This window comes from Eulemur rufifrons, chromosome 3 (assembly GCF_041146395.1).
Source record: "Eulemur rufifrons isolate Redbay chromosome 3, OSU_ERuf_1, whole genome shotgun sequence".
NCBI classification, from domain to species: domain Eukaryota; kingdom Metazoa; phylum Chordata; class Mammalia; order Primates; family Lemuridae; genus Eulemur; species Eulemur rufifrons.
In genome coordinates, this window is record NC_090985.1 from 57076387 (window position 1) to 57103822 (window position 27436).

Genomic DNA, 27436 nt, shown 5'->3' on the forward strand with positions numbered 1-27436 from the left:
AGTCCAGCTCATCACACCATATCCTTCCCATTCCCACCCTCCTCTGAACTTGCTGATACTCTTGACTTCCCCATTTCTGTAACAGGAACCAACATCTTCCTAGGCACTTTTCAGTTGTCAAGCATCCAAAATGTTTCTGAATCAACCACTACTTTCTACTGTTTTCCCTCCCCAGTATAGCCTCTTATTATTGCCTACCCAGACTATTAAAACAGCCTCCGAAGTGATCACTCACTGCTGTAGAATTAATAGATTCAAAGCACAGCTCAGATTCTGTTGTTCCCCTGTTTAAAAACCTTCAAGGAACTTGAACTCGTATTTGTACACCAACATTCATAGCAGCAGTATTCACAATAGCCAAAAGGTAGAAAATCAAATGTCTACTGAATGAATGGATAAACAAAACATGGTCTATATTGCCTTGGCAATGTGGCAAGATTCCATCTCTACAAAAACAATTATTAATACATACAATGGAATGTTATTCAGCCTTAACAAGGACATGTGCTACAACATGGATGAGTCCTGAAGACATTATGCTAAGTGAAATAAGCCAGACATGAAAGGCTTATTTCAAAAAAAATTTTAGGCTGGGTGTGGTGGCTCATAATCCTGGCACTTTGGGAGACCAATTTTAAAAGGCCTATTTCACACACAAAAAAATATAGAATTCTACTTATATGAGGTACCCAGAATAGTCAAATTCATAGAGGCAGAAAGTAGAATAGTGGTTACCAGAGATGAAGGGGAATGAGGAGGTATTGTTTAATGAATACAATTTCAGTTTGGGAAGATGAAAATGTTCTGGGGATGGATGGTGGTGACGATTGCACAATGATGTGAATGTGCTTAATGCCACCCAACTGTATACTTAAAAACAGTTATATGGTAAATTTTACGTTATGTATATTTTTACCCACTCCCCGTAAAACTTCAACGATTCTTTCCTATCTGACAAATGAAAATCCTCCAGAGTAAGCCAAACTACCTTTCTAGCTTGAATTTCCATTAATCCTACTTCTCAGTGTAGAATACTGGTTCAAAAATGTTAAGTCATTATTTATAAAAAGTCAAAAAGTATGGGGAAGGCTGGATTACATAAAGAAAACTAGGGCTTTTCAAGATTTAATAAGCTATTTTACATTGTAAAATTCTAAAAGGGCTTTGGAGCAAATAAATGAACCTGAAAATAACTTATTCAATTAGATCATTCTCACACATGTTAATAAAACTTAATGATTTAAAGTTTAATGGCATTATACTTACAGTAAAAAAAGAAGTCCCACAAAAGCGAGTACACATTCCTCGTACAAAACCTTCATGTGCTTGTATTGCACGGATACATTTTTGTTTAGTCAGGTTCCAAATTCTAACCTATGATAAAATATACCAGGAAATTTCAGTGAACTATAAATGTAAAATGTTCAGACACAGGGGTACTACATTTGAAGAAAAGTAAATTTAACATTGAAAAGGCTATGAATCACTCTACCAGGCAGCTAAAATCAAAACTCTTTGGATGAAAACAAGTCAATGCATATGGGTAAGTATATTAACAAGCAGAAAATTCAATCATCAAATACTCTGTTGATTCTAGTTTAAAGAGTTTCAAAACTTTTTTCCTCGCCAGAGTGGAAATTGTGTTAAATTGTTAATAACATCCTCTGTGACAAAACTCACATTAATATTTTAATTATAAACATGATTTATTATTTTATTTACTGTCAAATTGACCCTGAAGCTACTGCATTAACTGTTTCTTAGGTTTAGGTAAGAAACTACTAAATTTACTATTTCAAACAGAATTTAGTCTTGAGAATCAAATTGAAATCAAAGCAAAACCTACAGTAACTAAAAACTAAAGGAAAAACATTTGTAATACAATAATTTTTAGTTCAAAGTATCAACGTGTAGAGTGACACTTGCCTCTCCATCACATGCCCCAGAAAGGACAGTAGCCAGGCTCTTCGGATGCTTTGCTAAGCAATTGACTCCATCTCGGTGACCATCCAGGGAAGCAAGGAATGGTTTGGCAAATACCCGTTCCAGTTTGGTAGCATTTAAAGCTCTTACGTATTCTCGTGGGACCTCAAAAGGATGTAAAGTAGGATCATAGTTTCTTGGAACTGAAATAAGAATGATTCCTCTCAATGAAATACTTCACATTTAATATTTCCTGTAGTGTTCCTCAGCTAATCACTCAACTTGTTATTCAATAAACATGTAGTTAAGGACATTGTTCTACACCTAGCACTATGTATTTGGTGGCAGTTTACACTATCATCAGATCAATCATCCTAAAACAGAGCTTTTTACATGTCATTCTCATGCTCAAAACTTTCAAAGGCTCCCTTACAGTAGTAGTCTTCAACCTCTTTTAATTGTGTGCCCCATCAGTAACAGAGTTTTTGAGCAGGTCAATTCCCTTCAATATATGTCTATTTACTTAGTAAGAGTATGTAATTAAAGATGCTTGTTTTTTTTTTTTTTAATCTTGATTTAACGCTGTGATATAGAGATATTCAAAGGTTCTAATTTCAGTTTAATTCAACTACTGGTTTTAATGGCTACTGGAAAAGATTCAGGCAGTACTCACTTTTGCATGGTACTGTGTCAACAGGATCACATGCATACTGGAACCAATTCCTCATTTTGCACAGTTCTGTAGTAACAGATGTGACTTCAGTCACTGTGAACCTCTAAAAGAGTGAGATTGGTTCAGTTACTATGGTACTGTGCAAAGTGAGGACTGCTTATATACTTCACAAAGACAAGCAGATTCAAAGAGGTAATGTGTATAGTTAGCTACATTTAGTATATTTTATTTTCAGTCCCATTCACCAGTTTTGCAAAGGTTATTTTTGAAAAATTTTTGAAGTATGTTTAGAAAAGTTCCATCTACTCTGATGTCCACAGCTGTTACAACAATTAAAATTGGTATTTTAATAATTTTAACAGTAAAAAACTCCGATGACATAAACCATTGTTTCTAAATCTTTTCATGTAGGCAAATGTAAGTTTTTATAAATGTCAGACACTTTTATCATTTTCAGTACAAAAATTTTAAAATGATAGAAACATTTGCAAGAATACATTTTCAGAACAATCTCTTCAGTAATCACTTCCTCACTCATTAAAATGGACTTTGAAGGAGCAGGTTATGTGCTTTATTTTTTCTAAAAAAAGAAAAAATCAAAACCAAAAAGTCCTGGTTAATATCCATAGCCACAGAAGTCTGGCAAATTTTAAAAATGCTTAATTCATTATTATGTTCCACAACTCTTCTAAGAACTTTGCCATGACATAACCAAGGAACTTCTGCATGAAAAAAGGCTTTCGTGGTCGTCTCCATCACTCTACAAATTATTATAAAAATCCTATTATATAGGATAAGTCCCCAATAAACGTAAACTATAATGTGCTGCAATATTCCAAAGGTAGAAGGAAGCACACTTCTGCCAATCCTTCATTCTTTTCTTGGGATACTTGAATTACCACATACAGCATGTGACCAACACATGGCTAAAATGAGCATGTCAGTGTCAATCCAAGTATTACATAAATAAAGACTAATTTGTTTTTTTAAGATAAAAAATATAAATTGAAGTTCTAATTGTTTTTCCAACATTGCAATGGATCACCCAGCACACCCATTTTAAAGACCTCTGACTTAAAGAATGAAATTCAAGCTCCTTTCTGGTCTTCCACAATCTAGTCCCAACCTACCTCATCAGCTTCAAGTTCTTTTTGAAACTCAGCTCCAGCCAAATTGGTTTATTCACTGTCACTGAAAACTGCCTTGCACTTTTCCACTCTTGAGTCCCTGTACACATGCCATTTCTTCCACCAAGAATGTACTGCAACTTTCATCCTAAACTATCTAAACCCTATGTATCACTTAAAAATACTCAGTTTAAAACTTGTGTCTTCTATAAAGTTTTTCAGATCACCATGATCATACCCACCTCTAAATTCACACATCCCGTCAACAACAAACATTCAACAAATACTGATGAAGTACCTGCCATATACCACAAGCACTGAGGATATCACAGTTCATAAATTCATGGCACATATTTACATAAGGTGTTTTCTTTTCTTTTTTTTTTTTTTTTTTGAGACAGAGTCTCACTCTGTTGCCCAGGCTAGAGTGAGTGCTGTGGCGTCAGCCTAGCTCACAGCAACCTCAAACTCCTGAGCTCAAGGGATCCTCCTGTCTCAGCCTCCCGAGTAGCTGGGACTACAGGCATGCACCACCATGCCCGGCTAATTTTTTCTATATATATATATTTTTTAGCTGTCCATATAATTTCTTTCTATTTTTAGTAGAGATGGGGTCTCGCTCTTGCTCAGGCTGGTCTCGAACTCCTGAGCTCAAACGATCCGCCCACCTCGGCCTCCCAGAGTGCTAGGATTACAGGCGTGAGCCACCTCGCCCGGCCAACATAAGGTGTTTTCAAACATCTGTATGTTAACCAGCTGCATCAGAATTACCCAGAGTTTTAAAACTACAGATTCCTGGGTGCCCATCCCAGCAATTGAACACTGCATAACATTTACAAGGAAATAACACACAACAAAAAAACAAATGAATAAAGGAACATAACACATGTATACAGAGCTCCAAAACGTCTATTTTTTCCATTTTGCTATCTATTAACACTTACATCAGAAAGTATAATGAAATGGGGAGATGTGGTAGAAAAAAGACCTTAGTAACAAGATCAGATGATTAATAACCTTCTAACATTGAGATTGTATAACCAGTCAGTCACCCACTCATTCATTCATTCATTCGGACATTTATAAAGCAACTATTATAATATTATGTGCCCGGTGCTGTCTAAACACAGTGCATACACAAACATGATTCTTCCCCTCTCTGCAAGCTAAGACTTCTGAAGGTAAAGACTGTTAATCAAAATAATAATCATGACACAATGTGATAAACACTCTGATAGAAGTATAGACGATAGAAGAATAGAAGAGGGGTGCTTGGGGGAGTACATGCAAGGGATAAATATGGAAAGATTATTGTTCAGAGAAAGCTTTCCAGAGGAAGCGCTAAAATGGGTAAGGGTCCGTGCCAAAGGAAGCCCAAAAGAGGATGCTTGAAATGCACTTAGGTTGGCCACGGTGAACGGTAAGCTACTTCTGGAAAAGTAGTGACAGTTGAAAATGGAGATGAAGATGAGACCAGAGGTTCAAGGATTAGCAATGATGTCAAGTCCAAGTGATAAATTTAATTCACATTTTAGAAACATTACTGCCTTGTTAACCTGTAAACATCTTGTAAGCAAAGACCCTATATTTGCTTTTTTAGTAGTGCTCATATACATGTTGATAATCGCTACTACTCAATCAAAATGGTGAAATATTGCTCCAGCCTCATCTTGTGTCGCTTACCCCTCATTCAAACTTTGATGGCACAGGCATTCTCTCTATGCCTAGGTTTATTCCTGCCTTAAGGCCTTTGCACCTGTTATTCTCTTCATTTAGAAAGATCCGTTTACACATGGTTGGTCCCTTATCATTTAGGTATCACGAACTGTAATAATTATATAATTATAATTCATAAACAGACCCGTAAGGATAAATAAAATTCATTGATTTCATTTTAACCATTCTACCATCGAACTTCTCCACAAGAGTTAATAAAAGAAAACTGATGGCTTTAAATTTCATCTTTGTCTCTTCTTACATCCAGAAGTACGTAATATAAAGTAGTAAAGTGGCCGGAAGTTACAGCAACAAGAAGGTTTAAAATGTCTGTTTAGCTTTCAAACCCTTCAACCCACGAGTATGGCTCATTCAAGTTTCACTTTTCCACTGTAAGAACCTGAGGACAATCCAAGAGCAGCAGCTGGAAGGGGTAAGGCAGAAGAGACGTTACCTGCTACCCAGTTCCCCAACGACCCCATCTGCACAAAGTTTGCCTTGGCGAAAGGGAACTGGGAAAGAACCACACTGGAGCACTAGGCTCCCCACAGCTTTCCTCCGTGTAAGTCCAGGCTAGACCGAAGGACTCGCGGAAGGCGTCCCTTTCTCCCCACCAAGTTGTCTTACCTCTCTGTAAATCCAACTTGGTTTCGCGGACATAGTTGTCCGGATTCCGGCTCAGCATCTTCACCTTCATCTTGGCAGCTCTTCCTCCCTGACTCCACGATCTTTTCGCTCCGGTTGGGTTCCCCGCCGCCGCCTTCCTCACAAGCGACTTCCGCCTCTCGCGGACTACTTCCTGTCACGTGACACACGGAGAGGCGGGCGCCTGCTCAGTTACATCGGCGGCGCTCCATAGTTTTGCGAGCAAAAGCTGGCCGGGGGCGGTTCTTAAGCTGTGTGGTCTTTCCCACGTCTTTTGGTCTGAGTCGGCTGTAGTCGTGGACGAGGCAAGGCGGCGAGTCGGCGGAGGCGGGTAATCCGCCTACATCGCGCTTTCCGCAAGCGTGACGTTTGGCTGCCCCTCTCACGCCCCTTCTGCGCCGGCGTCTCTCGGCTTCGCTCCCGCGCCCAGGGCGTCGGTCATATTGCCGGTCCTGGAAGTGATCTCGCGCCCTGCGGTTCCTGCTGCTGGGTGGCGACAGTCGCCACGGTGGCGGCCACTGCATCTCGTCCAACCTCCACGGCTCTGGGCGCCGTGGTGTCGGCGGGCCCAGAGCCTATGACCACCCAGGGCCAGCCGGCGCCCGGATCGTCAGTGTGTAGCACGGTTTTCCGCCACGTCCGGTATGAGAACCTGGTAGCGGGTGTGAGCGGAGGGGTCTTGTCCAACCTCGCGCTGCACCCGCTCGACCTCGTGAAGATCCGCTTCGCCGGTAAGAGCCTACCCAGATACCGGGCCGCTTCTTTCACTGTCAGCCTGAACTGGGTGGTAAAGACTCAAAAAGAAGCTTTGGTCTCTTCTGCCTTTTCCATACTATGAGGAGAGCTTTGAACGATATGCTGCCTGCCTTGGCTTATCTGGAACTAGATTTGAGGAAGGGGGCCTGGTAAAGGGGTCTGGCCGCGGTCATTCCTGCTCCCCAAGACAAAGGGATGGAGCGTGTGGGTAGAAAAGTCTGAGAAAAAAAATCTTCATTGAGTAAGTGGGATTCAAAACCTAATTTGTAAAATAAAGGATTGTCACTTTTCCTGCCTTAGTCCTTACACGTGCAAATTATTCACCTTGGAGGTACTTTGAAATCTCAGAGTAGCCACGTGTTCGGCAGCGCCACTGAAAGGAAAAATGCAAGTTCTTGGGATAGTGCAGTAATCCTCAACGGATCGTTGGGAGTAGGTTTGGAATAGAATTCTCTTGAAGATTTCCTTGTTTTTTTGACATTTATAGTGTGGTACAAAATCCTGTGAAATAATAGGTAGTTAGAATCTAAATATGATTTTAAGCGTATTGACTGAATTGAGTATGTTGAAGTTAAAGCACTTTAGAAGTTAAACTCAACACTAAAGTCTGGAAAAAGTTTCAAAGATGATCTTTGATAACTTTATTTGGGAACTTTTTTGGCATTTCAGTTATCTCATTACAAGTTCTGCCTTGAGAATTAAATCCGCAGAAGTGGTTTATCTTAATAATTCTATTGAATTCACTTGATGTATGTTCTCAATATTTGTAGACTGCTGAATGGGCTACAGAAGTATCTAACAAAGTTCTTGCCCTTGGGGAAACTTACAATCTAATTGTAGGCTTGAGACTTATATAAAAGATAATTTTAGACAAAATAAAATGAAGGACAAAGTGGAATAAATCCAAATACAAAATATGAGTGATAGACTATCAAAAAAATTATAGATTGCTGATGGACATATGTACTATAAAGGTACACAGAAGATTAGATCTTGAGGTTCCCTATAGAAGGACTAATATTTTCACAGCCAGAGAGGAGGCAAGAAGGCATTCTATGAAGGAAAATCGTTGAAAATTATGGCTTATAATGCCTGAAAAAACACCACAAAGGCATGTGTTTTCATGAACATTATGATGCATGCACAAATAATGATTATTACTATTGACAAGTAACATTTATTGAGCATTTACTGGGAGCAAGGCAGTGTGCTAAGAACTTAGATGCATTATCTCATTCACTATCCTGTGAATTTATGATCCCCACTATCCAAATGAGGATAACAGAAGTTAACTAACTTACCCAAGTCACAAGTTTATAAAGATGGATCTGGGATTTGAACCCAGGCAGTCTAATTCTAGAATCCTCTGGCACTTAACTACCAACCATACTACTTCTACTAGTCCCTGGTATCCAGTGGCTCAACATGAAGAGAAGAATTTTGGATTTGGCTGTAGGTACAGGCCTGTGTGATTTGTTTCTCTTTGGCAGCATTTCGTCTAGGAGTAGAAGATGTGACAGTTGAGATGATTACTGAGGAGTAGCATGGTTGGCCTGGTGAGTTTACAGCAGTGCTGTGGAGATCATGCCTGAAGAAAGGGAATTCTTGGTACCTGAGAAGATTGGTAGTGTGATGAAATGAGCAGAGTATTGGGAGACTAATAGGGTTGAGGTGACAGATAAAGGCATTAAGACTGAATGGGAGGCCTAAATTAAAGGTCTGGGAGTCAAAAGCAGAACTTTGTAATAGTAATATCTAGTACTGGGGGTAGGGGAAGGCTTAGTCCTGAATGCATGTACTATTAAGTCAAACCTGGAATTTTTCAGTGAGTTCAAGTGTAAATTGGAACTCGGAGGTGTTCAGAGTGGTAGAAAGATTAGAAATCATTTCATATGAGAAATGACTAGAGGAACTAGTTTAGCTTGGATAGTGCTAGGTAATAATTTTTTAAAAGGTCTTTATGTGTCTTTCCTCAAAAATGAACTTAAAGTTAGCATTCTTTGTCTTGGCTTCCTCCCCTGCACGAAACTTTATCTTCAGCTTGTGCCTACTGGCATCTTTTAGTGCTATGTTGTAACAGTTATTTGAGAGTTACTTCGATCTATATATTAATTCTTCAATGGCAAGTGTTTTTAAGACAATTGCGAGGTCATTTAGACCAAAAAAAGTCACTGTATTTTATCTATATAGCAATTTTGTTTTTCCCTGAGACAGGGTCTCCCTCTATTGCCTGGGCTAGAGTGCATTGGCATCATCGTACTGCACTACAACCTCAAACTCCTGGGGTCAAGCAGTCCTCCTGCTTCAGCCTGCTGAGTAGCTGGGACAATTTTTTGTAGAGCTGGGTCTCGCTCTTCCACAGGCTGGTCTCAAAGTCCTGGCCTCAAGCAGTCCTCCTGCCTCAGCCTCCCAAAGGTCTAGGATTACAGTTGTGAGCCACAGCGCCTAGCCTATATAGCAATTTTAATTGACATTAGGGAGGCTCTAGTTCAGGTCCTCTTCTTCTCAGTAACTTTATAATAATCTCTTAACTTTCCTTCCTTCCAGGTTTTCTCCCTCCAAAGTCATTCTCCTTGGAGGCCACTAGAATTTCCTTTCTAAAACACATATTTGATTATCTTAGATACACTTGGACCCAAGTTTGAGCAATTTGAAGCTTTGAGATCATAGACAAACTCTCACGTGTGATTTTCAAGAACCTTTGCAGTTAGGCTTGCTGTAACAAAAAGCCACAGTCAGTGTGCTTTAAACATTAGGAATTTATTTTCTCATAGTTCTAGGGTCTGGGACGTCCAAAATAAAGGTGCTAGCAGTTGACTTCTGATGAGACCTCTCTCCTTGGCTTACAGGTGGCTTTTTTTCTGTGCTTGTGATCTCCTGGTGTCTCTTCCTCTTCTTACAGGGACACCAATCCTAACTGATCTAGGGCCTCACATGACCTCATTTAACCTTAAAGGCCTTGTCTGTAGGTAGTCACATTGGGAGTTGGTACTTCAAGATAAGAATTTTGGGAGAGACAATTCAGTCCCCATAACAGGCCCTTGCCCGTCTTTCCAGCCTAATTCCCTACTATCTCTTCTCTCCACCAGCCAGGTACTTCAGTTATACCCGTTCCCCAGTGCTGCCCTCAGACGGTGCCAGGTACTATGATGCTGCCATGTGAACAGCACCACCTGTTTTGCCTATCTAGAGATAAACTTTCTCCCCTTCTGAAGACATGCTCCTAATCATTCTTGCCTATTTCTGAGACACTTAATACTCTTATAAGATTAAGTGACTTCTCAAAACAATAAAGAAAGCATTGATTTATGCCTATGAACAGCAAAGGTGGTGTTTTTGTGGTTTGTTTTGCTTTTACCTCAAGAGAGAAATTATGTTGTGAGTTTATTATTGAGAGGAAAATGGAAAGATACTTAGAAGAAATGTATACAGGAGAATCAGAGACACAGAATTCAAGAGAAGCATCAGAAAGATTGTAAAGTACATAGGAAAACATTTCTCAAGAGCCCATCACTCTGCTACCTGCTTTTAAATTTGTTACCTTGTGTAAACCTTATAAACTCTGCAAAGTAGATGATATTTATCTCCATTTTATAAATGAGGATGCTGAACCTCAGAAAGGTTAAGACCATGTAGATAACTTCCCTAAGTTGGATATCAAACCCAGGTCTTCTGACAAACCTAGTGTACTTTAATCTTACTTCATGCTGTAACACTGGCAGGGTAATGATGAAAGAAATTGACTTTTCCCCCTTTGCCTCGCATGTGAAACAGTCAGTGCTTGTTCTTTGCCAGGCTTCGTTGTACACAATCAAGCAGTGGCAAGGGGACAGTGAACTGGGCCTGCTCATGTATGGCTGGTGCACTCCTCAGGTCTTGCCAGCACTGCTGATGTCATTGAGGTGCCTAGCTAGTTTATTGTTTGAGTAATATTTTTGAACATTTGACTCCTTAATCTTGGAGCTAAAACAAAACTTGTGTTGAAACCTATTTACCTAAGGGACTTTTGGATTATTTAAGAGCCAGTCTAACCTTCCTAAAATATTATTTGAGTGCTTAATATGCCCTCAATAAATACTTGGATTGATTCATGAATATATTAATTTTAAGTATAAAGCAATCCTGGAAAATAATTTTCTCTGCCTTCTGAATTTCTCTCCGTTGTATAACTGATAGTGTGATAGTTATGTGTATATGTGATTCAGAGCTAGAACTTTGTTTTCACCTAACTTTGTGTATCCTTTAATGCAGTGAGTGATGGATTGGAACTGAGACCGAAATATAAAGGAATTTTACATTGCTTGACTACCATTTGGAAACTTGATGGACTACGGGGACTTTATCAAGGAGTAACCCCAAATGTCTGGGGTGCAGGTTTATCCTGGGGACTCTACTTTTTCTTGTGAGTGGAACTGGGAGGTTTTATAATATTAAATAAAAAGGAATTTTTGTTTTTATTGATTTTTACATATCAGATGATGAAACAAGATGAGTTATTTAATTGGTTTCTCTGAATTGGAAGGATCAGAAAGAGCAAAATGGCTTATTAGTTTCATTTCCAATCAGCTATTATCAGGGGCTTTTTTCTGTAAGAAAGTTCTTAATAGAAAGAAGGTGAAGGGGTGAGTTGGAGAAATACTCTAACAGAAGCCATTTTTGTGAGGTGGATTGAGGAAGGTGAAATGTAAATTGATTACTTTTGTAAGGTGAATACTCGCACGTTAGAAAAGAGCTTTTTATTTTAGTTAAAGCCATTTAAAAAACAGCTACCTCCAGATAATTCTCAATGAAATTGTAGAGCTCCTTCAGTATTTATTTTTGAGGTGTTTTGACATATGAGTGCATATTCTTGAGCATTTCTAGCAGTCAAAATAGAATAGAAAAAGTTGGATTGGCCAGTTTGTTATTTCGTAGTAGTTTTGTAAAGTGTTGTAGAGACTGGAGGAGCCTGAAATTGTTGTCTAAAATGAATCCTATCAATTTCAGTTCTCTTTGTATCCAGTTATGATAAAGGAAGATTGTTTAAACAAATAAGTTATTTTCTCCATTTATAGGGAGATTAGTTCCAGAGTGCCCCCAAAATAGAAAATTTCATAAATGCTGAAGTATCATTAGATAGTTATTTATTAATCTCAACCAGATTCCCAAAATATTTGAGATGGCTTACATAGATACATTTCATTCATAATGAAGTTGGAAAAGCAGGAGAAAGCAGACCTTGGGGTCCTCGTATGAGCATGTACCACAGGCGATCCCTATTGAGAACAGAAAGCAAAATCCAGTGCATGGCTGAAAGGGTTTGAAGCACATTGCTTCTTATGTTTTATTCGACCTACCATCATCTTCCCAGCTCAATCATGTCCTTACTCCTTCCCCTGTCAGATATCAGCACCCCATTTGAAATAACTGTTCTCACATGCCTCCTGAAGAAGCCACAGAAAGTGCCTATGGCAGGCACATTCAGCTTATTGAATGTACGAGAACGTGTAACAAAGCATCGTGGCAATGCATTGGAGGAGCGTGTGCTGCTCTGAGCATGCCTCTGATATTTGAAACTGAAACTAAGAATGGGGAAGCTTTTTTTTGTTTGTTTTATTATTTTCAGTCTTAAAACATACACATATATGTGTGTGTGTATATGTGTATATATATACACATACATATATATAAATGCTTTATGAATTGAGTTGAATAGATTTTCCAAGAGAGGGTTTCTAAGGACAAGCCATATGAATATAAGGTTTATGTGAAGAATTTCTTACAATAAAAGAGTTTACTTGTTTCATGTTAGAATGGTACTGCTAAAGTTTGAAAAGATTTATTCTACTGAAGTCTTCCAAGAGGAAGGGAGAATTTGTTGTTGAAGAAAATAGGCTAATTTGACTCCCCTGTTCAGAAACATTTAGTGGCTATTTTCTGGTAAAGAAAACCAAGTCTCAGTCTATTGCTCAAGTGTGATTCAATTTTCTCTATCTTCCCATCCACCCTCATTACTTTTCGCATGCTCATCTCTTTCCCTGTTGAAACTGTGTCTGTCTCTCAATATCCAGCTCAATGCCACCTGCTATAAAAAGGTTTCTGTGATCTCAGTCATAGTTTCTGAATGTCTATGTTACTGTCTGCGTTGTCTTTTATTATGATTATTTGTGTACCTCTTAAGGTCCTTGTTAGTCTGTTAAGAAAAATCCATCATGTGTTTATCTAAATAGCTATCAGGATGGTACCTGAACATAGGTGCTCAGCACATATTTGTTAGGTGCCCCTTCTTTGTTCTCTTGTGCCTTTTCTGCTAAGTCTCTGCACTACCAAACACCCTTCCTCCACCCCCCACCCCCCACCCCCCGGTTTTTCTGTTGTTTGTTACTAGTTGATTAAAACATTTTACATATGTGTTTGTAGCCATATACATTGGGAGGGAGGGGTGATATGATCTTTCAATGAACCATTTCTAGCAAATCTGTTCTGGAAAAAGTTCTCATTTTGTGGTTGCATTATGCATTTACTTTTACTTGTGGGTACTGTTGTTGTACACACTTTATAACAGACCTTACTCTTATGATACCTATTCAAATTAAACTGCTTATGTTGAATTCTTTTAGTTACAATGCCATCAAATCATATAAGACAGAGGGAAGAGCTGAACGGTTAGAGGCAGCAGAATACCTCATCTCAGCTGCTGAAGCTGGTAAGAGAATGTATGAAATACAAAATATCACCTTCCAAACTTAATTTTAATTTTTGTTTTCTGTTTTATTTGCCTTTTTTCCTTTGAACATGCTAATCTAACTCTATTAATCAATTATTACATGGAATTTATTAGAAAGCAGGTATTCTTATTGATTAAAGTATAATTTCAGTTTTCAAATTATATGATTTAGTGGCCATGTTTGATTGTCTCATATATGTATACTATCCAGAAGGAAAAACAAAGTAAGACCCATAAGTCTTCATAAGGCCTACTTTGGTACCTTGCATACATAAGTTTCTTAATATTTATGGACTGTTTCTTTAGGCCAGAACCATCTTACTCATTTCTGAATACCTAGTCACTAGCAGAGATTGGAATCATAACAATAAATATTTGTTGAATGAAGGACTACTTAGGAAACCCAGCAAATGAGAAACCAGATGAAATTTTTTACAAAATTGTCACTTTCTATAAAGAATGTAAATGTGGGCCGGGCGCGGTGGCTCACGCCTGTAATCCTAGCACTCTGGGAGGCCGAGGTGGGCGGATCGTTTGAGCTCAGGAGTTCGAGACCAGCCTGAGCAAGAGCGAGACCCCACCTCTACTAAAAATAGAAAGAAATTATATGGACAGCTAAAAATATATATAGAAAAAATTAGCCGGGCATGGTGGTGCATGCCTGTAGTCCCAGCTACTCGGGAGGCTGAGACAGGAGGATCCCTTGAGCTCAGGAGTTTGAGGTTGCTGTGAGCTAGGCTGACGCCACGGCACTCACTCTAGCCTGGGTAACAGAGTGAGACTCTGTCTCAAAAAAAAAGAAAAAAGAAAAAGAATGTAAATGTGACTTACTACATTACATAGTTATTTAATTTTTGAGGGGTATTTGCTACTTTGGATTTGAGGAAGATTATGATGAAGTTGGGGCGGCTGTGTGTTGCACAAGCACAGGTTATTGAGGTATGTTAGGTTCCTGGTCCTTTTCTTCTAATCTTTACCCCCTCTGGTTTATACTGTCTCCTGCTCCTAACATCTGTATCTCCTTACTAACTATTCTCTACACCAGGCCTCATTGTTAGGAATCTGGATATCTTTGCTGTCCTTATACCTCAAAGGGAAAGTGTTTGACATTTTCATCTCCTTTTTAATTTACTTCTCACTAACTGCATGAGGAACTTTTTACGACTACCAAAAACCGTGTTTACTCTTTGACCCTAAGACTCTCCTCAAAGACCACGTTTAACAATAAATACTCAACCACAATAAATATTTTATAGGCTAATGCCATGTAAATGTTAAAAATAGAACCCCTTTAAGATCCATTTAGATGTTTTTTCTATATAATTCTTACTTGTATATATTTTTTAAAAATCCTGTTTCAGATACAGCCCCTGTGAGATCTCATTATTTATATGCATGGTCTGTTCTTAATTTGGATTGTCATAAGTGAGGAAGTACCTGTATGCGTAGTAATCTTATTTAAATCTCATTTTAGGAGCCATGACTCTCTGCATTACAAACCCATTATGGGTGACAAAAACTCGCTTGATGTTACAATATGATGGTGTTGTTAACTCTCCACAGCGGCAATATAAAGGAATGTTTGATACACTTGTGAAAATATATAAATATGAAGGTGTGCGTGGATTGTATAAGGTAACAAATTATTATAATGTATTTTGAATAACTGAAAATTGTAATTTCTGTTGGCTCTGTTGTCTTGGTTCTGAATGACCTGTAGTCAGTTCTAAAAAGAAGCCAACTTAGGCAAGAAAGAATTTAATGAAAACTGAAATCTAGTTTATTTTATTTTTTTAGGTTTAACTAGTTTTTTTTTTTTTTTTTTTTTTTTTTTTTTTGAGACAGAGTCTCACTCTGTTGCCCAGGCTAGAGTGAGTGCCGTGGCGTCAGCCTAGCTCACAGCAACCTCAAACTCCTGAGCTCAAGCGATCTTCCTGTCTCAGCCTCCCGAGTAGCTGGGACTACAGGCATGCACCACCATCCCCGGCTAATTTTTTCTATATATATTTTTAGCTGTCCATATAATTTCTTTCTATTTTTTAGTAGAGATGGGGTCTCGCTCTTGCTCAGGCTGGTCTCGAACTCCTGAGCTCAAACGATCCGCCCACCTCGGCCTCCCAGAGTGGTAGGATTACAGGCGTGAGCCACCGCGCCCGGCCTTTAACTAGTTTTTAATGAGAATAATTTTTTTTTTATTTCATCTTATTGTTATGGGGGATACAGAATTGCAGGTTACATACGTTGCCCATGTACCTCCTTTCCCCCCAAGTCAGAGCTCCAGGCGTGTCTGTTCCCCAGGTAGTGCGCGTTGCACCCCTCATGTAGGTATATATCCCTCCCTTCCCTAACCCCCCTTCCCGAGTCAGCACCTTCAAGCTTTACCATTCCCCAAACGGTGCGCAATGCACTCTTTGCGTAGGCATACCCCCATCCCCTCCCCCACCCCCCACGTCAGTCTGATATCCGATTGGTGTCGTTCCCAGATGTGTATTTAGGTGATGTTCAGGGAAACCAATCTTCTGGTGAGTACATGTGATGCTTGTTTTTCCATTCTTGGGATACTTCACTTAATATAATGGGTTCCAACTCTCCAGGAGAACCACAGAGATGTCGTATCTTCGTTATTTCTTATAGCTGAGTAATATTCCATGGTACACATATACCACAGCTTACTAATCCAATCATGTATTGATGGGCATTTGGGTTGTTTCACATCTTTGCTATTGTGAATTGTGCTGCTATAAACATTCGGGTACATGTGTCTTTGTTACAGAATGACCTTTTTTCCTTTGGGTATATGCCCAATAATGGGATTGCTGGGTCAAATGGCAGGTCTACTTGAATCTGTTTAAGATACCTCCATAATGCTTTGTCCACAGGGGTTGCACTAGTTTGCAGTCCCACCAGCAGTGTATAAGTGTTCCTGTCTCTCCACACCCACGCCAACATGTGTTGTTTTGGGTTTTTTTGATAAAGGCCATTCTCACTGGGGTTAAGTGATACCTCATTGTGGTTTTGATTTGCATTTCTCTGATGATTAGGGATGTTGAGCATTTTTTCATATGTTTGTTAGCCATTCTTATATCTTCTGTTGAGAAGTTTCTATTCATGTCATTTGCCCACTTTTTGATAGGGTTGCTTGATTTTTTTCTTGCTGATTTTCCTGAGTTCTAAATAGATTCTTGTTATCAGTCCTTTATCTGATGTGTAGTATGCAAAAATTTTTTCCCATTCTGTAGGTGGTCTGTTTATTCTCGTGACTGTTTCTTTGGCTGTGCAGAAGCTTTTTAATTTAATCATGTCCCATTGATTTATTTTTGTTGCTGCTGTGATTGCCTTGGGGGTCTTCTTCATAAATTCTTTGCCTAGGCCAATGTCTATAAGAGTCTTTCCTACATTTTCTTCTAGAATTCTGATTGTATCACGCCTAAGGTTTAAGTCTGTTATCCACCGTGATTTGATTTTTGTGAGAGGTGAAAGCTGTGGGTCCTGTTTCAGTCTTCTACAAGTGGCTAACCAATTCTCCCAGCACCATTTATTGAATAGGGATTCTTGTCCCCAGTGTATATTCTTTCCCGCTTTGTCAAAAATTAGGTGACTATATGAGGATGGTTCTATATTTGGATTTTCTGTTGTGTTCCACTGGTCTGTGTCCCTGTACTTGTGCCAGTATCAGGCTGTTTTAAGAACCACGGCCTTGTAGTATAGTTTGAGGTCTGGCAAATTAATACCTCCCATTTTGTTTTTGTTGCTTAAAACTGCTTTTGCTATACGGGGTCTTTTTTGATTCCATACAAAGTGTATAATTAATTATTTTCTCTACGTCTGTAAAGAATGATGTTGGTAATTTAATAGGGATTGCATTGAATCTGTAGATCACTTTGGGTAGTATAGACATTTTAACAATGTTGATTCTTCCGATCCACGAGCATGGTATATTTTTCCATCTATTTGTAAGTTCTGCTATTTCTTTTCTCAGTGTTTCATAGTTTTCCTTATAGAGGTCCTTTACCTCTTTAGTTAGGTATATACCTAGATATTTTATTTTCTTTGTTGCTATTTTGAAGGGTATTGAGTCTTTAATTTGGTTTTCCGATTGACTGTTATTGGCATATATAAATGCCTCTGATTTGTGTATATTAATTTTGTAGCCTGAGACTTTGCTATATTCGTTAATCAATTCCAGGAGTCTCATGGTTGAATCCTGGGGGTTTTCCAGATATAACATCATATCATCAGGAAAAAGTGAGAGTTTGATCTCTTCCTTCCCTATTTGGACTCCCTTGATTCTGCTCTCTTGCCTGATAGCTCTTGCAAGGACTTCCAATACTATGTTGAAAAGTAATGGGGACAGTGGGCAGCCCTGTCTGGTTCCAGTTCTAAGTGGGAGTGCTTTCAATTTTTCCCCGTTCAGAATGATGTTGGCTGTGGGTTTGTCATATATGGCTTGTATCATTTTTAGGTAGGTTCCATCAATTCCTATTTTGTTAAGCGTTTTTATCATAAAAGGGTGTTGAATTTTGTCAAATGCTTTTTGTGTATCTAATGAGAATATCATATGGTTTTTGTTTTTGCTTCTATTTATGTGGTGAATTACATTTATAGATTTACGTATGTTGAACCACCCCTGCATCTCTGGGATGAAGCCCACTTGATCGTGGTGGATTATTTTTTTTGATAAGTACTTGGATTCGATTTGCTAGATTTTATTGAAAATTTTTGCATCTATATTCATGAGAGAAATTGGTCTGTAGTTCTCTATTTTTGTTGCGTCCTTTCCTGGTTTTGGTATCAATGTTATAATGGCTTGGTAGAACGTGTTGGGGAGAATTGCATCCTTCTCAATATTGGAGAATAGTTTATGTAGGATGGGCACCAGTTCTTCTTTGTATGTATGGTAAAATTCAGGTGTGAACCCATCTGGACCAGGGCTTTTCTTTTTGGGAAGGTTTTTTATTGCTGTTTCGATTTCAGTTCTTGATATTGGTCTGTTCGGGTACTCTATTTCTTCCTGGTTGAGCCTGGGAAGACTATGTGTTTCTAAAAATTTGTCCATTTCCTCCGCATTCTCCAGTTTGTGTGCATAAAGATTCTTGTAGAATTCATAGATGATATCTTGTATCTCTGTAGCATCAGTTGTGATTTCTCCTTTCATGTTCCTAATGGAGGTTATTAGAGATTTTACTTTTGTGCTCTTGGTTAGTCTAGCCAGAGGTGTGTCTGTTTTGTTTATCTTTTCAAAGAACCAACTTTTTGTTTTATTAATTTCCTTTATAGTTTCTTTGTTGTCCTTTTCATTTAATTCTGATTTGATCTTAGTAATTTCTCGCCTTCTGCTGGGTTTGGGGTCATTCTGTTCTTCTTTCTCCAGCTCTTTGAGTCTATTCGTTAGGTTGTCTATTTGCAGGTTTTCTGTCTTTTTGATATAGGCATTTATGGATATGAATTTTCCTCTCAGGACTGCTTTAGCTGCGTCCCATAGATTTTGATAAGTTGTATCTCCATTGTCATTTAATTCAAAGAAACTTTTGATTTCCATCTTGATTTCTTCCTTTATAGTATGATTATTCAGGAGAAAGTTATTTAGCTTCCATGACTTTGAGTAAGAGTGAGGGTTTCTGTTTGTGTTCATTGTTACTTTTATTCCACTGTGATCTGAGAAGATGCATGGTATAATTTCTATTTTTTTTGAATTTTTTAAGACATGCTTTATGTCCTAGGACATGGTCAATCTTAGAGAATGTCCCGTCAGCTGATGAGAAGAATGTATATTCTGTGGACTTTGGGTAGAATGTCCTATAGATGTCAGCCATGCCCATTTGTTCTAGCATTCTATTTAGGTCCATTATGTCTTTGTTTATTTTCTATTTAGAGGATCTGTCCTGTACTGTCAGTGGGGTGTTAAAGTCTCCAGCTATTACAGTATTGTTACCTATCATTTGGTTCAGATCTAGTAGGGTTTGCTTTATGAATCTAGGTGCACCTAGGTTGGGTGCATATATATTGAGTATAGTCATGGCTTCTTGTTTGAATTGTGCCTTTAACCAGTATGTAGTAGCCATCTTTGTCTTTTATTATTTTTGTTGGTTTGAAAGCTAAGTTATTGGAAATTAAGATCGCCACACCAGCTTTCTTTTGGCTACCGTTTGCTTGAAATATCGAGTTCCATCCTTTTATTTTCAGTCTAAATGCATCTTTGCAGGTTAGGTGAGTTTCTTGAAGACAGCAGATACTTGGATTGTGTTTTTTTATCCATTGGGCCAGTCTATGTCTCTTGAGCGGGGAATTCAAGCCATTCACATTTATTGAGAAAACTGATAAGTGAGACAGTTTGTTGTTCAGCTTGTTGGGTAGAACTTCATTGCGATGTTTTCTCTCCTGAGCCATTGTGGTATCTGGAATTTGATCTTTAGCTCTTGAGTAGTTTTACTTTCGTGGGTCTTTCTTGTGCTGATCCGTGTGTAACTCTCTTTTGAGTACTTCTTGGAGGGCTGGTCTTGTCTTGGTGAATTCCCTCAACCTTTGTTTATCTGAGAATGTCTTAATTTCTCCTTCGTATAGAAAACTTAGCTTAGCTGGGTACAAGATTCTAGGCTGGGCATTATTCTGTTTCAGAAGCGTAAAAATGGGGCCCCAACCTCTTCTTGCTTGTAAGGTTTCAGCTGAGAAATCTGGCATAATTCTGATGGGTTTTCCTTTGTAAGTTACTTGTTTCTTTCTCCCTACGGCTCGGAGAAGGGACTCTTTAGTGGATATTTTGGTCAGCCTGATGACTACGTGGCGTGGTGTTTTCCTATTTGCTATGAATCTCCCAGGGGTCCTTTGAGCTTCTTGAATCTGTATGTCTAGAGCATTGGCAAGGCCTGGAAAATTTTCCTCGATTATGTCTTCAAATAGCTTGTCCAACCCTTGCTTATTATCTTCTTCACCCTCAGGAATGCCAGTAACTCCCAAGTTAGGTTTCTTCACATAATCCCACATTTCTTGAAGACTCAGATCATTTCTCTTACTTTTTTGATCTATCTCTGTGACTGACTTATTTAGTTTGAAAGAGTTATCTTCAACTTCTGAGATTCTTCCTCTGTTTGATCTACCCTGCTCTTGAGACTTTCCACAGTGTTTTGTAGCTCTCTGAGTGAATTCTTCATTTCTAGGAGTTCAGTTTGGTTTTTCTTCAATATTTCAATTTCTTTAGTGATTTTTTCCTCCAAATCCTGTATTTTTTTTTGTGCTTTCCTTGTGTTGATTATCCATTGATTCTTGTGTATTATTCAGCTTATTTATGATCCATAATTGGAATTCTTCCTGTGACATGTTGGTGTTTTGAGTCTGGTTTGTGTCAAATGGTTGAGAGCTGGTATTTCTCTTTGGGGATGAGCTTTCCATTTGATTCTTTGTGCTCCCCGTGTTTTTTCGCTCAGCCCTTCCCATCTAGATTTATCGTTGGATCTTTTCTTATAGATTTAGTCTGGTTAACAGCGCTCTTTGTGCTCTGTTCTTAGGCTGTGAAGCAGTCTAGGTATGTTGCTTCTTTTGGCAAGAGGGAGAGACTGTTGTGTATTGTTTAGAGATTTTTCTATTTCAGTTGGGAGACTGCTTCTGATGGGTCCAATCCTAGAGGATTGGAGTGATCCAAGACCGCTTTGGCGAGTTAGGACACTGTGTTGTGGTTTTTCAGAAGGCAGGCAGGGTCCACACTAGTAGTAGACCGAAATTCTCTTTGTTTGTTTGTTTCCCTTTGGTTCTTCCTCTATAGGGCAGGTTTCTGTCTATCCGCAGGAAAGATACTAGCTATGGGGAGTGGACGGTGCCCTTGCTCGCTCAGTGCCCCAGCTGCTGCAGCTCCCACGGGCAAAAGTCTGCCTTGGCCCAATGTCCCCAGGGATCAGGTTCCACACTCTCGCTTCTGGAGAAGTATTCAGTGTTTACACATGGGCGGGGCCCCTATATAAGGACTGTGGACCAGGGGAGGGGGCCGTCCAGGGAGCCTCTTGGTACCCTATTGCTCCGCAGTGACTTGGCTGTGGGCCCTAAGATGACGATTGCGTGCCCGCAGATCGCCGGTGCTGGGGGTGACTGCTCAGGATCTGGTATGTACCACAGCCAGGGGCCTGGCCCGTTCCAAATCTCACCGTGGGTCCCCAGTTAGAAGGCGAAAAGAGAGAAGAAAGAAAAAAAAAAAGGAAAGAAAAGAAAAGAAGAGGAAAGAAAGAAAAGAAAGAGAAGAAAAAGAAAGAGAAAAGAAAAGAAAAGAAACACAAAAACCAAACCAAAAACACCAACAAAACCAAAACTACACAGCACCACACCACACAGCAAAAAGATATACAAATTTGAAGTATATAGTTCAGCGACTCAAAGTTTTTGTTTTTACACCTTAGCGCAGCTCCGCCCCTTCACGCCCACCCGGCTGGGTCCCCAGCAGTTTCACGGTCGATTTCAAGATGGCATCTGTGTGTCTGCAGAGCTCCTGGGGTGGTGGGGATCCAGCCTCCGCGCTCAAAATGTCGCGGCAGCCAGAGGCCCAGAGGGCAAAGGTGCCCGCCGAGGCTGTCCGGCTCGTGAGCCGCCACAAAAAAACCCAGTAAAAATTCACCAAGAATAAAATATATAGTTCGGCGAGCCTATTCTTCTTCTTCTTTTTTTTTTTTTTTACGCCTTAGCACAGCTCCGCCCCTTCATGCTGAGCGCGTCCCGGGCGGAGATTCCCCCAGGGTCCATGCTGTTCACCCTTTATTGCTACCCAGCGTGCTCATGCATATCCCGCCCTCTTGGCGTTGGTTCAGAGATCAGCGGAGGGCGCCGGGCAGAGAGAGCCGCTCGGCACTTTATGGCTCCCCAGCGGTTTCGCCTTCGCTTTCAAGATGGCGCCTGCAGAGCTCCGGGGCTGGAGGGGACCGGCTCCCCGGCAGGCAGAGACCGCCACTGCCCGGGGGCTGGCGAGCAAGGACGCGCACTGGGGGTCACCAGCTGGAGAACCGCCGCAAAAGGCAGCACGGGGTACAACGCTATTTGCTGTCCGGGGATGTTTTGTGTTTTTCCGCCCTGGTGCAGATCGGTCCCTCCTCGCCAAGCGCTGTCTCAGCTGAGAGCCCCCAGGTTCTAAGGTATTTTCCCGAAAAAGCCTCCTGTCTGCAATGCCCCACGTCTCCCTCGGTGATTCTGCCCTGGCTTGAGGCAGGGCTCTAATCAATTGGGAGCGGAGGTCGTTGAGGAGAGCAAGCCGCTGTCCCAAGAGGCTGCACCCGCCCCACCTAAGGGCGGGTGTAGCTGACCCGCGCTCCGCAGAATCCTGAGATCCTAATTTTCGTTCACCTTAGACCTCACTCGCTCTGTTTTGTCCCATGTTGATTTTCCGTGGATTCACACCGCTGTTCCTGTGTGGGAGTGGTCCTCTAGCGTTGTGGCAGGTCCGGATCGATGACTTCCTCACCGGGAGCGCAGATCCAGGCAGTCACCACCACTCCGCCATCTTTCCCCTCCGTGAAATCTAGTTTGTAATGTTGAAATTGTACTTTAAGCTGTTTACTTTCATTACCATAAAATATATCATCATGATAGGGATGATGTGAGCACTATTGAAAACTTTTGTGAAGTATCTTTTGGATAAGTCACACAACCAGGTTGCCTATTTCTTACTCCACTCCTTGGAAGCTCATCTTTTGGGAACTTGGGATAACATAGTATGGAGAAGAGATTAGCAGATCTAACAGAATCTTATTTTATTGAGACTTAAACACAGCCCCTTGCCTGTTATAGTATTTAAAAAATTTCTTCCTTGTGGCAATAAGATAGATCTGTTTTCTGATTTTATAACTCGTTTTCTCTTTATTTCCCACTTCTTTACCTTCCACTCTCACCTCTTGTTTATCCCCATGAAATTTTTTTTGGCGTACAGTTTAAAATCAAAATTAGGTACATGGAATTTTACTTTGTTTTCTAAGAACTGTGTAATAGCTTTTAAAATCATTAACGTTATAAGGTTGGTGTGGATTACTGACTTATGGGCAAAAACTTTAGAAATATATCATTTAATTCTGTGTTCTTTTTCATCACTTCTTACCTTGTTCATTTAGAATACCTATGCTCAGTCCATTGAATTAATATTACCTTTACTTTCTTAACTTTCCAGAATTTAATCTCCCATTCACACCCCAGTTCTTGATAGTGTAGGTCTTCTTTATGTTTATATGTATACTATTTATAGAAAAACTATTATGAAAATATAAACCTTAACCATTCCCTTTTAGGGATTTATTCCTGGGCTGTTTGGAACATCCCATGGTGCCCTTCAGTTTATGGCATATGAATTGCTAAAGTTGAAGTACAACCAGCACATCAGTAGATTACCGGAAGCCCAGTTGGTAAGATAATTCTTATAAAAATGTTATCATTTACTTTTATTTGCATTTAATAGGTGGAAATTTTGTTATGCATATTTTGTTAGTATTACTAAGTACTGACTGCCGCTAAAGTAATTAATAGTTGAGTATTTTATGTGCTAATGCCATGCAAATGTTAAAAATAGAACCCCTTAAAGATTCATTAAAATGTTTTCTATATAATTTTTACTTATATATTTTTAAAGAAATCCTGTCTAAAGAAAAATATAAATGTTTTATGTTGTCATTTTAGAGCACAGTAGAATATATATCTGTTGCAGCACTATCCAAAATATTTGCTGTAGCAGCAACATACCCATATCAAGTCGTGAGAGCTCGTCTTCAGGATCAACACAGGTTTTACAGTGGTGTAATGGATGTAATTACAAAGACATGGAGGTGAGAACATGTGATATATCAAAATTGTTTGGATGAGGTGCCTTGCATAGCTTAGACTGTCTAGTTTTATAGCAAAGGCCAGTTTGCTGTGGTGAAAGCATGGCTGGTGGTCCCTGCTTTCCCATTTACTCCATATATGACTGTAGACTTGAATCTTTCTGAAGTTTGATTCATTCATTTGTAAAATTAGACTATCTGAGCTAACAAAGTTGTTACAAACATCAAATGAGTTGTGAAAATATTTTGAAAAATTAATTAAACAAAATTTAGGTGTTATAAAATATTTGAATGGCATTGAATATAAGAAGTTATAAACCTAGTTTAATACATTCGAGGAGGCCCTACACCTGCTACTGACACCATAACTTTTGCAAATACTTGTCTCCATGTATGGAAGAGATGCTTGTTCTTCAGTATGAGACTAGTTAAACTGTTACAGGTAGACATCCTTATATTTCCCTTTAATTCTCACAGGCCAAAGCAGAATATTTAGAATTTTAAATCTAGTTCAATTCAACATTTAATGAGAACCTAAGTGACAACCTTCTAGGTGGTATCCCCTATTCTAGGCATTAAGGAAATAAAGTTTTCTTTTTCTGTGTGCTATAGTGTTGTCAAGCATTTATATAAGCAATGAGATTTTTATTACATTTTATTTTTATAGACAGGGTCTTCCTAGGTTGTGCAGGCTGGAGTTCAGTGGTACAAATATAGCTAACTGTAATGTCAAACTCCCGGGCTCAAGTGATCCTCCCAGCCTCAGCCTCCCAAGTAGCTGGGACTATAAGCCCACACCACCAAGCCTGGCTAATTTAAAACAATTTTTTTTTTTTTTTCCTGTAGAGACAAGGTCTCACTATGTTGCTTAGGCTGGTTTGAACTCCTGGTTTCAAGCTATCCTCCTACCTCAGCCTCCCAAAGTGCTGGGGTTACAGGCAAGAGCCACTGCACCCAGCCAACTATGAGATTTTCAGTGCCTACATGAAATCAGTTAAAACTCCTGTATGTTCATACATTTAAAAGCATTTGAAAGATGGTTAATTTAAAGCACTTTTTAGTTCAGTTTTGAGGTATTCCTATTCTTTTTTCCTCAGTCAGTCCATAAAAGGAATGTAAGCCTCTGCAAATGGCTAGTAAACTACATTTTTTCAGGACATTGAAAACATGGACTTTAAATCAGAGTGAGGTTTGACTGCTCGCTCCATGCCTTTTGTCAGTTAAATTTTTGTGTTTTCAAGCTAACTATTTAGGAAATTAAACATTTGTCTATTTTTCTTTCTAAAGGAAAGAAGGCCTCGGTGGATTTTACAAAGGAATTGCCCCCAATTTGATTAGAGTGACTCCAGCCTGCTGTATTACCTTTGTGGTATATGAAAATGTCTCACATTTTTTACTTGACCTGAGGGAAAAGAAAGTAAGCTAAGAGAAGATAATTACAATATATCTGCTCAAGGTGGCAACAAGCTCCTTTGTGTTTGAGGCATAAACTCAGAAGAATGCTGCATAGCAACTTGGTTCATAATCAAAATTGGTCTGTAATTTTTAGAAGTCAAAAAACTGCTAAGTCCTTGCAATGTTTTTCTGCTTTTTGCCCTTGGCTACCTCTGCCTGAAATGACTGCCATCAGCACAATGCTAAAACTGACAGCAAATGTAGAGTTTTACAAATTTCTCCATTTCACTGTTCAAGTAGAATCTGATTTGCAACATTTGATAAATGGATTAAATGGACATGCTGCCTTTTCTGAACTTATTTGCCTGGATTGGCTTTAAAATTAACCTTTGTGCAATAGCAAGAAAATGGCTTCTTACAAGAATGTCATTGTGTGTTTCCAGGGTAAATTAAACTTTAAGAATTTACTTTAAGGATAAGATGTTGTCCATCCAGACCATCTTATAATTGAGAGATTATAGTGAGAAAAAAATTCACTTTAAATGTGCTTTAGTTTTAATTCAATTGGGATGCACTAACTAGAAAAATTTGAGAAGTTATGTACTTCTCTGAGAAATATGACATCTGTTGTCATTATTGCTAATTTTTTTCCCCCAGAGACTTCGATAATTCAAAATATAATCCTGGATCCAGTATTTTTGGGGGAGGGGAGGAGAATAGGTACTTAGTTTTTTTTCAATTTTTAAAATCTACTTCTAGGATCCAGCTGTGTCAGCCTTTATTTACCATATATGGCTATAAATCACTTACTGAAGATGCTAAATAAATCACCTTTTGGAGATGCTGGAATGTTTGGGATGTGTTTGTTGAAAACTGAGTGGAAATGAAAAACTTTAACTTGCTACTTAAATTTTCAGATATGTGGGCCTAGATAACAAATGAATGGTTAATCTACGTTGGTTGCTCAAATTCAGGTTGAAATAAAAATTATATTAATGGCCATTATTGATTGTACTTTTAAAAGTCATTATAGATATCTGTAAATATAAAGGCCTACCCCTACGGGGATGCCAGAATAATACTAGTATTTTTATTTATCAGAAGCATCTATGAGTGCTGTTACACTATCATCTATTTGATGTAAATAAAACATCGAGGTTTTCAAAGCCGTATTTAAATAGGTCTTTGAAAATAGGTCTATTTTTGATATTTTGGAAATGGCATTGTTTTTAAAATAAAGATGAAATGATAAGTACCTAATTGTATTTACTATAATATCTTGGAACATGCATAGGAATGCTTTATGTATTAAATGTGATATGTTTTTTTCATACTTCCAGATTATACTATAATTCATATGAAATCCTGATATTAATCCCCAACACACAAACTGCTGTTGCTATTTGGAGTTTTAGAGATAGCAACATTATTTGAATACCGCCTATATATTCCCAAATTAGTAACACATAATTCTTGTCCTTTAAGAGCATACAAGCTTGCATAATAAATAAATATGCATTAAGTAACCTCAGTTCTATATTAAGAACGTGCAAGGAAACTTCTACAGAGCCCTGTAAATTCTGAGTAAAGAGAACTCATTTTGCTCATTCAACAACAAATAGTAACTGGACTCCTGCTCTCTGCCAAGTGTGTCACTGAGCATTGAGGATGTAGCAGTAAATAAGCTAGACAATATTGCTGGCCTCAGGGAATTTTC

The 27436-nt window shown here is 38.9% G+C and overlaps 2 protein-coding genes across 4 annotated transcripts in view; one reads left to right on the forward strand and one right to left on the reverse strand.

Annotated features, from left to right (window-relative positions):
• Positions 1-6200, reverse strand: part of DCAF13 (DDB1 and CUL4 associated factor 13) — a 28433-nt gene extending 22233 nt beyond the window's left edge. Inside the window, exons 1-4 of one of the 3 annotated variants that reach the window (XM_069466151.1) lie at positions 6067-6168; positions 2597-2699; positions 1927-2126; positions 1267-1374 (exon numbers count right to left, since the gene is read on the reverse strand). In XM_069466151.1, the coding sequence (XP_069322252.1) occupies positions 1267-1374; positions 1927-2126; positions 2597-2699; positions 6067-6099 (444 nt within the window). In that variant the 5' untranslated portion in view covers positions 6100-6168. Of the gene's footprint in view, positions 1-1266; positions 1375-1926; positions 2127-2596; positions 2700-6066 lie in introns of all 3 variants that reach the window. The other 2 variants (XM_069466152.1, XM_069466153.1) reach the window with 2 other exon arrangements.
• Positions 6201-6661: 461 nt separating this feature from the next.
• Positions 6662-26783, forward strand: SLC25A32 (solute carrier family 25 member 32). Its single transcript, XM_069466154.1, has 7 exons — positions 6662-6815; positions 11092-11242; positions 13440-13525; positions 15021-15181; positions 23797-23910; positions 24182-24327; positions 25612-26783. Exons 1-7 carry the CDS (start codon positions 6662-6664, stop codon positions 25748-25750), a joined length of 951 nt encoding a protein of 316 aa, XP_069322255.1. The 3' UTR covers positions 25751-26783.
• The last annotated feature ends 653 nt before the right edge of the window (positions 26784-27436 follow it).